The sequence below is a fragment of the Podarcis cretensis genome, assembly GCF_951804945.1.
Source record: "Podarcis cretensis genome assembly, chromosome: 13".
Lineage (NCBI taxonomy): Eukaryota > Metazoa > Chordata > Lepidosauria > Squamata > Lacertidae > Podarcis > Podarcis cretensis.
The window spans coordinates 56,017,976-56,031,143 of record NC_137182.1 but is presented as its reverse complement, the minus strand read 5'-3'; the positions used below and the strand labels follow the sequence as shown (position 1 = coordinate 56,031,143).

Sequence of the window (13,168 nt, the reverse complement as noted above, 5' to 3'; positions counted from 1 at the left end):
TCGATATTTGGTTGGAAGCCGCCCAGAGTGGCTGGGGAGACCCAGTCAGATGGGCGGGGTATAAATAATAAATTTATTATTATTATTATTATTATTATTATTATTATTATTATTATTATTATTATTATGTTTATGGGTCCAAGGTCTTTCTGATTTCTGATTCTTCCGGCCATTTTTGCCATCAGGAACACAAAATGTTAATAATGGGGAAAATTTATAACTTACCTTAAAGACCATTGTAAACATCGTTAGTAGGACTGGAATAACCCTTGTAGTTTCATGGTGAATTTTGGATATAAGGGAGATGTGAGAGATTTGATTTATTATGAAAGATGCAGGAGGAAATGTTTAACAATAGGACTCATAAAGGGGAGGAGGGAATAATAATAATAATAATAATAATAATAATAATTTCTTTATACCCCGCCCATCTGGCTGGGTTTCCCCAGCCACTCTGGGCGGTTTCCAACAAAATACAATAACCTATTAAACATTAAAAGCTTTCCAGAAGAAGTCAAGGAGACGCTTGTTTTTATGTTGTATGCTGGATATGCGATTGGAAAACTCTTAATTTGCAAAACCAAATAATTTTATATAAAAAAAGAGTTTATGGGTCCAAGGGGGCAGCTTGGGAGCCCCTGATTCTTGTGGACTTGGGGGTCTGGCAGGCTCCCCGACCCCAAAGGCTCACCACAGCCGGGGAGGGCACGTGGATGAAGGGCACGGCTCGAGGGCGCAGGTGATTCACCAGCTGGCAGAGGACCACCCCGTTGGCCAGAGCCTCGCCCAGGTCTTCGGCCAGGGTGACGTTCAGCTGGGACTCGATGGCCTGCGGGGAAGAAGGGGAGAGGAGGAGCAGTCAGGCCAGAGATTGAGGGCTCCCTGGACACCCACCTCTCGGCATCCTCTGGAGCTGGTCAACCGGGAGAGAGTAAGAACTTACAAAGGGCCCTGCTGGGTCGGGCTCAGCGTCCGAAGAGCGGCAGAACGTAAGGAGAGCCGGCCGGATCAGGCCCCTGGGGCGCATCGCTGCCTCTGACTGGGGAGGGCAGAGCAGAGCTGCAACGTCCCTCCGTTGCTGCCCCCCCAAGCCATCCCCACTTACTCCATCTTCAGCTGCCTTCTGCAATGTTTTGCAGGCAGCTCCCCACCGACACGGGGGTAATGCTCCAAGGCACCTTGCGTTTCGGTGAAATCACGTGTCTTTGAATCACTATAGAGAAAGCCAAAACCCTGCGCCATGCCTTTTACAGATGCTTTCTGCCCACTCCTGAGTTGGGCACGATTCGAACGCGCCTCAAACGGTGGCTGCCTGCATTTCTGAATGTTTCATCTGATGTGTCAACAAAGGTTTTAAATCGCTTGGATATTTTCTTCCTCAAAAATATAAAGCGGCATAGGAATGTACAGTTATATCTCATGTTATGCCTGCTTCATGTTACGTTATTTCAGGTTACGTCCTGCGGCGACCCAGAAGTACCAGAAAAGGTTACTTCCGGGTTTCGGTGCTCACGCATGCGCAGAAGTGCTAAACCGCGCTTTGTACATGCACAGAAGCACCAAATTGTGCCACGCACCTGCGCAGATACGACACTTCGGGTTGTGCTCTTTTCATGTTGCAAATGGGCCTCCGGAACGGATCCCGTTCGCAACCAGAGGTACCGCTGTATTTCTCTTATTTTTATTCTGCATTTTCCTTTTTTTATTGTGCTTCTGTGTTGTGAGTCGCCCTGGGAGCTATGGGTACGGGGCGGTATACCTCTTGAGCCCATCACAATCCTAATGCGAGGTTTTGTTTACAGTTCAGCCACCAGGATATGCGCCCCCTTGGAAGCTGCTTCCTCCTGGCTTTTGGGGGTCTGTACCTTGCGTAGTTGAGCCGCATGCTCCCATTCGTCCTGGGCCTGCGATCCGGCACGCAGCCTCCGCTGGTTCCTGAGCTCAGAAGGGGAGAGGTCGGGCGAGAAGGAACCTGGGGAGGAAAGACGGGGGAAAGCTCAAAGCCACCAGTTTCTCATTCAGAGGCATGGGAAGAGCGCCAGGTCCTGCCACGCAGAAGAATCCAAGTTACATCCACATCGTGCCCTTCACAGCTTTTGCCCTCCTGAAATTAATGGGGGGGGGGAGGCCCTGGAGGGATGGATGGATGTGGGGGTTACTCGAAAGCAGGCAGCAGGGTACCAGAAGCAGGAGAGCCAGTGTGGTGCAGTGATTAAAGGGTTCAATCAGGACCTGGGTTCAAATGCTCCCACTGGGCTGTGACGCTCACTGGGTGTGACCTCGGGGGCCAGTCACTGCCTCTCAGCCTCGCCTCCCCCATAGGGGATAAAAATTGGGGGGACGGGGTGAGGTGTGCCACCTTGAGCTCCTCAGAGGAAAAGGTGGGGCGCAAATTCAACTAGTAAACTGTAATAAACCTGGATGCCCTTTGCTCCAAATAATAATAATAATAATTTATTATTTATACCCCACCCATCTGGCTTGGTTTCCCCAGCCACTCTGGGCGGCTTCCAACAAAACACTAAAATACATTAACCTATTAAACATTAAAAGCTACCCTGAACGGGGCTGCCTTTAGATGTCTTCTAAAAGTTTGGTAGTTATTTTTCTCTTTGACATCTGGTGGGAGGGCATTCCATAGGGTGGGAGCCACCACCGAGAAGGCCCTCTGCCTGGTTCCCTGTAACCTCACTTCTTGAAGGGAGGGAACCACCAGAAGGTCCTCGGAGCTGGATCTCAGTGTCTGGGCAGAACGATGGGGGTGGAGACGCTCCTTCAGATATACTGGACTGAGGCCATTTAGGGCTTTCAAGGTCAGCACCAACACTTTGAATTGTGCTCGGAAACGTACTGGGAGCGACTTCCGGGTCGGCGCCATCGCCGAATGGCGGACTCCCTCCGAGCTCCGGAGGGAGTCGGCTGGGTAGGGGTTGGGTCCTGCCGTGCCGGCGACGCGGGGACCCTCAAAAACCATGGGCGGAGATGCCCATGGACTTGGTGACTCGGCGGGCACCGTTTGCGCCCCCCGACCCGCGAAGGAGCCTTTTTAAAGGCTGCGGAGCGGGTGACGGGGTGGTGGTGGTGCTGTGAGTCCAATGCTTCCCCTGCCCAGCGAAGCCGCATGCCATTCGGCGGAGAGCAACGACTTCTTCTTTGAAAATTTCGGATTTGGACTAAAAGGAACAACCCGTGAGTAAATTGATTGGACTTAAAAGGGAAATTTGATCTTTGAATTTGGAGCGAGCGGGGGGAGTGCAAAAAGGAAGTCCGCCCCCCCCTGTTGTAGATGGCTCAACGCAAGGATTTGACAACTAAGATCGAGAGATGAACTTGTTTACCTGAAAAGAATTTTTAACTTCACGAAGGGAAATTACAATAATTGTGCTGGAGGAGAAGACTGATTTGTGGGAACTAAAATGCAACCCCCCCGGGAACCGGGAACGATCCGCTATGAGAGACTGGTGAAGAGACACGGAAACTTTGACAGCTGTCAAAGTAGCTGTCAAAGCAGGAAAATAAAAGAGAACTTTGTTACGATGGCTTTGCTGGTTAGATTTGTTACAATTTGGACATAAATTATTGGAAATAAAGGCAACAAGTTATTTGACTTTTGGGTCTGATTTTGAAAGAAATTAAGTTACCATATTCCCTCTAGAGGGAGGCTGGGACATTGCAACAGTAGCAGCAAGTGGAAAAATACTATGAATTTGAGCAGGATCTGTTATCTCTTGGGAAAGCTGCAAAAACGAAGCATTATTTTGTCTACAGAGGTTTCTATACTAAAGGAGACAATGGATTTATCTATTGAAGAAAGGAAGGGACTTGACGCAAGTTATGTTCCTGAATAACAAAAGCCTCTGTGGAGAACAAGAAGTTTCTGAATTAGAAGGTTTCTGCAGCAGAACAGGAAAAAGCAACCTGAGGAATAAGAGCTGGACCAAATTTGAAGCCGGAGTATTTGGAACATCCAGATTATAAAAGGACCAAGAAATAGAATTTAAGTTAGACTCTTAAACATAGAGGTCTGGATGGAAGAACAATGACTTTTTCTGAGAGTTTTTTTCGAGATTGGACTTTCTGAAATTAAAAGCTATCAAAAGACGGCAAAGTGGAGTTGAGATATAGACGTGGATACACCAGGCTGGCAGTAGACAATGGATGAACTTTGGGGATTGGAACCGGGGAATGGGGGGGGGGGAAGGATTTGGAATCCAAAGGCTGTAAAATTATATATTATTTCTTTCTTTTCTTTTTTCATGTTTGTTGTTTGAAAATAGGGGAATTCGTGGAAGGGAAATGGGGTCGATCTTAGGGAATTATATAAAATATAAGGAGAAATGGTTCATTAAGATAAATAAGATAAATTAATTTGGAATAAATGGGTTATTTAAAATTACAAATAAGGTTTTAAAATTTGGGGTAAGAATCTGTGAAATCAATTTAAGGGAAATGGAATACAAGAGGGGGAGGGGGGGGAAGTCCGGGAAAGATGCCACTGAAACCAAGTGTAAATCATATTTGTTTTTTCTTTCTTTCTTGCTATCTTTCCTTTTTATTCTGGAAAAATTTTAATAAATATTATTTAAAAAAAAAAAAAAGGAAACGTACTGGGAGCCAGTGTAGGTCTTTCAGGACTGGTGTTATATGGTTTTGGCAGCCGCTCCCAGTCCCCAGTCTAGCTGCCGCATTCTGGATTAGTTGTAGTTTCCGGATCACCTTCAAAGGCAGCCCCACATAGAGCGCATGGCAGTAGTCCAAGCGAGAGATAACCAAAGAAACAAGGGCACCTCAGTCTCCCACAGCCCCATTTCGCTGGCGAGAATTGATGCTGTGGGGTTCTGAACCTGCCAGGGACCATGTTGATGGAGGGGGGGGGCCTCTGGGAGCTTGCACTGGCCCCGATCCCAAGCCCCGTCTGGCTGCGTCAGGAGGCCACACCCTTTGGGGCGAGGGGGGAGATGCGTGGCCGCAGAGAGCCCAGCAGCCCCGCTGCCCAACGGAGGGGCCGCTTCCCTACAGAGGCTTCTCCCCTTTCCCCTACTCACCGGAGCCCCGCTGCATGTTGTTCCGTGAGGAGGAGCGGAAAAGGAAGCTGGAAGGCTTCTGCACGGAGCCGGGCTCCCGGGACGAAGGGTAGGCAGGGTGAACGGGATCTGCAAAGGAGGGAGAAGGCGAGGAAGAGGGTGCTGAGCTGGGGATTTGCGCTGGAGGAGAAAGGGGGAGGAGGTGGCAGGGAGCAAATGGACCCCCTGACTCCCCAGAGGAGACCACCGGATTCCTGCCTCTGCAACCTCAATCCTGCACCAGTCCTGCAAACTGCCTGCCAGGGACAGACGCATACACACACACTTTGCAGGTTCTAAGCACCTGAGGAAAGAAGGCCTCAAGGCATCCCTCAACATGGGGCTTCCCTCACACATGAACCAGAGGCAGCCGTCAGTGCAGAATGCTGCAGCCTGATTGCTGACGGGGGAACAGAAGGCGAGAGGCAGAGTGTCACATTGGGTGACTCTGAAATCCGAAAGCCCCAAATCCACCCCTGGAGTTTAGACAAGCCTTCCCAGATGTTAAGAAAGTCAACGTGAGTTTCAATTTGTTTTTAAGGTAAAGGTAAAGGTAAAGGTACCCCTGCCCGTTTGGGCCAGTCTTGCCAGACTCTGGGGTTGCGCGCCCATCTCGCTTAAGAGGCCGGGGGCCAGCGCTGTCCGGAGACACTTCCGGGTCACGTGGCCAGCGTGACAAGCTGCATCTGGCGAGCCAGCGCAGCACACGGAACGCCGTTTACCTTCCCGCTGGTAAGCGGTCCCTATTTATCTACTTGCACCCGGAGATGCTTTCGAACTGCTAGGTTGGCAGGCGCTGGGACCGAACGACGGGAGCGCACCCTGTCATTGCGGGAATTTGAACCGCCGACCATGCGATCAGCAAGTCCTAGGCGCTGAGGTTTTACCCACAGCGCCACCCGCGTCCCTTAATTTGTTTTTAGTCTATCGCTATTTTAACTTGGATTACGGTTGTTGATTTTCCATTGCAAACCACCTTGGGGATTTTGCTTCTTACCAGGTTTTATGAAATATTAAATAGAAGCTTCCCCCTCTGCTTGCCAGGAGACTCACCGGTGCCTGCCCCTCCAGATATTAGGAAGAACTCACCTGCAGAGTGCAGAGTTTGCCTGGGGGAGCCAGACAGCTGCTCTGGTCCCTAAAAGAGAGATTGGGAGGGGGGGGGAAGGGGGCACCGTTACTTGGATTCAGGACAGATAAAACCAAGTCCTTCTTCATGCAGCGCGTCGTTAAACTGCGGAACTCCCTGCCACAGGGCTGGCCACCAAGTTGGATGCCTTTAAAAGAGGGTTAGACCAATTCATGGAGGAGGAGAGGGCTACCCATGGCTTCTAGCCTCCATGGCTATGGTTTGCCTCCATGGCTGGAGGTGGCGCTGCTTCTGAACGCCAGTTTCTGGAAACCCCAGGAGGGGAAAGGGCTCTTGTGCTCGGATCCTGATTGCAGGTTTCCAGCAGGCAGCAATGTAGGGGTGCAGATATTCAGAGTGTGGGGGTCAGGTGGGATTGCTATGAGGAATTATGAAATATGGAGCAAGCCACTGTGTCTGCAATGAAAGCGTTGCGCTGACTGGGTTCGATTCATTGACAATAGTTCCTGATCGAATCCCACAAGCCTCTCCATCTCTGCCATTTGCTCTCTCTATGCCTGACAGGCAAGTATAAGCATTCTGAAGCACAGGCCAGTTGCTTCCTCAGGCATCCTCAGTACATAAAGATAGTAGGTTACTTTAATGTAGTTTAATCTTTAGATAGATCTTAAGGGCCAGGAAGAGAGTTCACAAGGAGATGGCAAATACTGCCATCCTGTCTCTCCTGTTTATTCCTGTTCATGACCTCTGGGGTTTTGCTGAATGCATTCCTCCTTTTATTCCTATTTTATTTACTCTCAGATATGTATGCATGCTCAAAGTAGTCTTTGTAGTTAAAAGAATTTCTTCTGATCTGTCCCATGTGGGGTTTTTGAAATGCTCTGAGGAAATCTGATTGGTTCTTACGAATACTGTGTAAAAAGTTCTTTCGTGAATAAAACGACCTGGGCCAAGGGGTGGACAGAGAATTATTATTATATGCACCCCTCCCAGAGTCTTGCTGGTCAAGCCTCGTGGGTATTTTATTAATCAGAGTCCAATCCTTCCTTGCTTTGGGAACGCCACACACCTGGCTAGCCTCTGTGAGAAACGGTGCTGGGCTAGACCTTTGGCCTGATCCAGCAGCACAGGTTTTCTTATGGAGCCTCCAGGTCCGGTGGCAGTCTATCTGGAGTCCTAGGTCCTTAGGGGCAATTGGCCACTGTGAGAACAGGATGCTGGAGTACTAGGCAGACCGCTGGCCTGATCCCACAAAGGGAGGGGAAGGGAGCTGGGCATGTTTAGCCTGGAGAAGAGGAGGTTAAGGGGTGATATGATAGCCATGTTCAAATATATAAAAGGATGTCACATAGAGGAGGGAGAAAGGTTGTTTTCTGCTGCTCCAGAGAAGCGGACACGGAGCAATGGCTCCAAACTACAAGAAAGAAGATTCCACCTAAACATTAGGAAGAACTTCCTGACAGTAAGAGCTGTTTGACAGTGGAATTTGCTGCCAAGGAGTGTGGTGGAGTCTCCTTCTTTGGAGGTCTTTAAGCAGAGGCTTGACAACCATATGTCAGGAGTGCTCTGATGGTGTTTCCTGCTTGGAAGGGGGTTGGACTCGAAATTTAAGGACTATCTTTGGAAACATTGTAAAATTAATGAGTGCTAGAATGACGTGGGTCTAAAAATTAAGTGGTTTTCAGCGGTACTGATTAAGAAAAAAGAAAGGAAAAGTGAAAATTATTTTGAAAATAAGGGAGAGGATTTGTTGAATTGATAATACAGAAATTGGAATACAGAAAGGGGAGGTATGAGGAGGTCGGGAAAGTTAGGTATATGAAAGTAAGGGATTGAAATTATACTTGTTTGTTTGTTGTTTGTTTTGTGTTTTTTCTTGATGTGTTCTCTCTTTGTGTAATATTGGAAAACTTAATAAATATCTTATAAAAAAAAAATGGAAGGGGGTTGGACTCGATGGCCCTTGTGGTCTCTTCCAACTCTATGATTCTATGACACCTGAGCGATGTGGCTAACATTACACAAAGCAAAGGCCAGCTGTCCTCTTTGGCTGGGAGCCTTCATTGCGAAGCCCCGTGAGAAGCACCCGAAATGTTCTGAATGGAAAGCAGACACAGGGGGAGACATGCACGCCCCTTCCCTCCGTTCATCCGTCCTTACCTGGTTCCGATGCTTCAGCTGGGAGAGGCTGCTGCTGCTGCTGCTTTCTGCCAGGCTGCCATGGGGGAGAGAAGAAACCCGGAGTCAAGGACAGAGAGAGGCTGGACCAGTCTAGCTGGTGTCCTGGGTGCATCACTCAGGACCCCCTTTCCCAACAGCCAGGCTGGGGTAGCGGTTACAGGGTTCAAGGCCCGGGTTCAAATCGCCACAATCGGCCATGAAGCCAGTCACCCCCGCCTCCCAGTCTAATCTACCCCACAGGGTCGTTGTGGGGATTAAAGGAGGAGGAGGTGGAGGAGGAGAATCACACACACCACCTCGGAGGAAAAGGCTGGGCTATCAATGCAATAATAATAATAATAATAATAATAATAATAATAGTAATAATTTATTATTTGTACCACGCCCATCTGGCTGGGTCTCCCCAGCCACTCTGGGCGGCTTCCAACAAAGATAAAAAATCCATTAAAATGTCACACATTAAAAACTTCCCTGAACAGGACTGCCTTCAGATGTCTTCTAAATGTCAGGTAGTTGTTTATCTCTTTGACATCTGATGGGAGGGTGTTCCACAGGGCGGGGGCCACCACTGAGAAGGCCCTCTGCCTGCTTCCCTGTAGCTTTGCTTCTTGCAAAAAGGGAACAGCCAGAAGGCCCTCGGAGCTGGACCTCCGTGTCGGGGCTGGACGATGGGGGTGGAGACGCTCCTTCAGGTCTACTGGGCCTTTGAGGCCGTTTAGGGCTTTCAAGGTCAGCAACCAACACTTTGAATTGTGCTCGGAAGTGTACTGGGAGCCAATGTAGGTCTTTCAGGACTGGTGTTACGTATGAAGCAAAATACAGTGGTACCTCGGTTGTCAGATGTGATCAGTTCTGGAAGACCATTCGGCTTCCAAAACATTCGACAACCAAGGGCGCAAAGGGCAGTCAACAAAGTCAATGGAGAGAAAAAGAAAAACACACCTAGGAAGCCATTCGACTTCCGAGGTGCGTTCGAAATCGGAAGCAATTACTTCCGGGTTTTCGACATTCAGGTTCCCGAAACGTTTGGCTTCTGAGACGTTTTGAAAACTGAGGTACCACTGTAGAAACAGCCACCGGCTTCTGGGTTTTAAGACGGGAGTCCCATCTTATTTATTTAATGAAGAGAGCGATAGCAATAGCAGCCAACAGCATAAAGTGGGCAGAGGATTGGGCTGAGGAGGCCTGGATTCAAGTCCTCCCTCTGACAGGCACTGGGGGTGCGGAGGGGGGCGGCTTGGGGCTACAGGCAGGCAGTTAAAGGCAGCTCTTTCCGCGAGGGTAAAGCGATGTCTGCTTCCAACTTCTTGTGGCTCTTATGGCATGGTTTTATTGCTGCATTTTTTTATGATAGGGTAGTATGCAAATACTGCTAATAAATAATAATAATAATAATAATAATAATTTTAATACCTCGCCCTTCCCGGTTCAAAAACCGGGCTCAGGGTGGCTAACAACAAATTTAAAACACTTCAAAACACTTAATTATAAAAGCAGCATAAAATACAGTATAAAAACATGAATAACAATAAAATTCAAATATCAATTAGATAATCCCCAGGGCTAGCTAAGCCTACTTAGCTGTGGGGTTTCAGAGCGGGTGATCTTCATAAAAGGGGAGGGGGAGGGAAGGGAAATAAAAGATCAGGCTGAATTCAAATTAAAGGCCAGACGGAATAGCTCTGTCCTACAGGCCCGACGGAAGGAGGTAAAATCCTGCAGAGTCCTGGTCTCCTGGGACAGAGCATTCCACCAGGTCGGAGCCACCACTGAGAAGGCCCTGGCCCTGGGGGAGGATAGTCTGACTTCCTTAGGGCCCTCTAAACTATGGTTCTTCATGGACCTTAAGGTCCTCTGCGGGACAGACCAGGAGAGGCGGCCCCGTATATACGAGGGCCCTGAGCCACAAAGGGCAGAAATAAGCAGAAGGACCAGCCCCCGACCCCTCCCTGCCGTTACCTCTCCCTCCTCTCGGCCCCCTGGCTCCACAGGGGCCGCTGCTGAAGCTGCTGGCGCTCCCTCTCCTGCCACAGCTGAAGGATCTCGGGGCGACGGTGCTCCTCCCCAAATGGCTCTGGCCGGGGAAGGCTGGCCCTGGAGGAGAGGGGGAAGCAAGAGGCAGGGGGTCGCAGAGACCGTGGGGGGACAACCGCCACCCCCAGCAGCGCAGGAGACAAAAAGCATGGGGGCCGCTACGGTTGCAGGAATTTATGTATAGGTTGGGGAGGTGTTTGCCCCTCTAGCAGATATCAGGCACATGCAGCCCACTACCAAAATCAGCACAATCACTTTTTTGTGACTTGTCCCCACAAAACACTTCATCACAGTTTCTTCCTGCCTATTCAAAGGGCCTTTGCTGCACGATACCAAATGTAAGAATTCATTGATAAATGGATCTCTGTACTGGCTCACTGGGAAAACTTCAGAAATTCCTATAGACAGGTGAGCTCAGCTCCTCAGCAGCCCCTCTGCCTGAGGGATAATTCTTGGCATCCTGATACCTGAGAGCCAGACAGGTAGCCATTCCAGAAATAGCAAACCCAGATGGAGACAAAAGGGTGGGATGAACTTGGCTGGGAAACAGGGAAATGTAAATATCTCTTTCTTTACACTTGATGGGTGTTTGGTGGAGGGCAAGGGGAACCATGGGGCAGGGTCCAGGATGCTCAGATTACGGCCACCAGACCTCCCCTTTCATGATGTAACCGTGATGTATGAGTGATGTAGTTTGGGGGGGGGGGTAACATGGGAATTAGCAGCTAATAAAAGTTTGGGTTCTCTTTTGTTCTGGGCTTCCATCTTGTTCCACCTGGTGGCAGGTGGGAGTCCAGTCGCGACAGTCTTCAATCAAGACCAAGCCGACTGGCTGCTGTTTTGCTCTGGTATTCCTGGATGGTGTCCTTGTTTTTCGTCCAAGGGAGACCTCAGATTTCTCCGTTAACACTGCCCATCACTGGCTGCCCGCCTGACCCCCTGCAAAAGGGAAAAGCTTCTACCCTTTCAGCAGGAGGGAACACCGCCCCACAGCAAGTGGGTTCAAAGCCCAGAAGAGCATGTGGGGTTTGGGCCGTTCCCAGCAGCCAAGAGGGATTTGGGGACCCCACACCCCAAGCTCAGGATTGAGTAGGGGGCAACGGCACCCTGGGAGGAAGGGGAGCTGGAGGAGAGGGAAAGGAGACCCCACAGGGACAAGGCTGCATCTGGCGCGAGATCCCACTCGCTTGCGCAGGGAGCTGGCCGCAAGGTGGCGCCACACACCTGCCGGTCAGGCCCTGCTCCGCAAGTCCTGTTTTCTGGAGGGAAGTGGAGGAGCTCTTCTTGGGCTTCTGGAAGTCCTAGAAGAGGCCAAGAAGAGAGAAAACGTGAGCAAATAAAGGGCGGGGGGGAGGGAGGAATTAATTTGTTGGTTGAAGCTGCAATGTGACAGCTTAGAAAATTATGCCTGGGGAGGAGAAGGCGGATAGGGAAAAGCTTTCATCCTTCTCTCGTGACGCCAGAACTCCCGTGAGGGGGATTTGGGGACAGAGAAAACAAAGCCCGTTTTCCCCAGCTGAACTGTGGAACTCAAACAGGAGAAAGTGGTCAGGACGTTTTCCTATTGGCAGTCCAACCCTTTTATCACCCCCTGGTGATCATCTTGTTCAAGCAAAACAAGACGATTCAGAAGCTTTTGCCCCCAGCCCACAAATGCCACACTCTGCCTGCCCAGGACCCCAGAGTCGCTCCTCTGTTTGGGGAGAATGCAAGGGGCCTCGCCATCTTCGGACGCTACCCCTGCCCTCCCTTCCAACTCTCCCAGCAGGACGCGGGAAAATCCTGCCCCGGGAGGACCCAAGAGTAACCGCAAGAGATCTGCCAGTAGGAGGGCAAGCTCCATTCTCACCTCGGAGGGCGCCGTCCCCAGAGAGGCGCTCTCTGGCTTTCCCACGGAGACCTCATCCTCCTCTTCCTCCCCATTGACGCTGCTGTCGATGTAGTCAATCTGCTCCAGGTCAGCCGCATCCACTGTGGGGACGGAGGAAGGAAGGAAGGAAGGAAGGAAGGAAGGAAGGAAGGAAGGAAGGAAGGTTAGGGCTCAGGTCTCCCTCTTTTCCCCTCCCTCCAGGCCCAAAGTCAGGTCTTGCTGTTAGCAACACACACACACCCCACCCCCACCCCCGATTTGCCTGGCTGCTCACCTGTCCCGTTGCGCTTCTCCCTCAACTGCTTGGGGTCTCTGGCCAGCTCGGCAATGCGGAAGGAGAGGTCCGAAAACTCATCTGTGGACTGAGAAGTGGGGAGAACGAGGGAGGGTGAAGGAGGAGAGAGAAACAGCAAACGGCAGGTGGTAAGGGCCGTCCGACAGCTCCTTTGCTTTTAAGCAGAGGCGGCTTGATTCTTGAGCTGCGATTCCTGCATTGTAGGGGGGCTGGACCATGTAACCTATGGGGGTCCCTTCTAACTTTATGATGCTAGAATTCTATGGCCCTGGAAGGCGGTGGACTCTCCTTCATATTTTAAGCAAGGTTTGGATAGCCTTCTAGGTGGGGCTACCTTGGAAGGCGACCCGGAAAGGCTGCCAAGACCACAGAACTCCGGTCTTGAAAGACCTACATTGGCTCCCAGGACATTTCTGAGCACAATTCAAAGTGTTGGTGCTGACCTTGAAAGTCCTAAACGGTCTCAAAGGCCCAGTAGACCTGAAGGAGCGTCTCCACCCCTATTGTTCAGCCCGGACACTAAGGTCCAGCTCCGAGGGCCTTCTAGTGGTTCCCTCCCTGTGAGAAGTGAGGTTACAGGGAACCAGGCGGAGGGCCTTCTCGGTGGTGGCGCCCGCCCTGTGGAACGCCCTCCC

At 50.4% G+C, this 13,168-nt stretch overlaps 1 protein-coding gene across 3 annotated transcripts in view; it reads right to left on the bottom strand.

Moving 5' to 3' along the window:
• The window catches only part of LRCH4 (leucine rich repeats and calponin homology domain containing 4), a 73,984-nt gene that overhangs the window by 3,947 nt on the left and 56,869 nt on the right, over positions 1-13,168 (bottom strand). For all 3 annotated transcript variants that reach the window (XM_079951859.1, XM_079951858.1, XM_079951857.1), the window contains exons 8-16: positions 12,513-12,600; positions 12,218-12,339; positions 11,593-11,669; positions 10,294-10,428; positions 8,314-8,368; positions 6,153-6,201; positions 5,046-5,153; positions 1,866-1,972; positions 692-829 (exon numbers count right to left, since the gene is read on the bottom strand). In XM_079951859.1, coding sequence (XP_079807985.1) covers positions 692-829; positions 1,866-1,972; positions 5,046-5,153; positions 6,153-6,201; positions 8,314-8,368; positions 10,294-10,428; positions 11,593-11,669; positions 12,218-12,339; positions 12,513-12,600 — 879 coding nt within the window. The remainder of the gene's footprint in view (positions 1-691; positions 830-1,865; positions 1,973-5,045; positions 5,154-6,152; positions 6,202-8,313; positions 8,369-10,293; positions 10,429-11,592; positions 11,670-12,217; positions 12,340-12,512; positions 12,601-13,168) is intronic.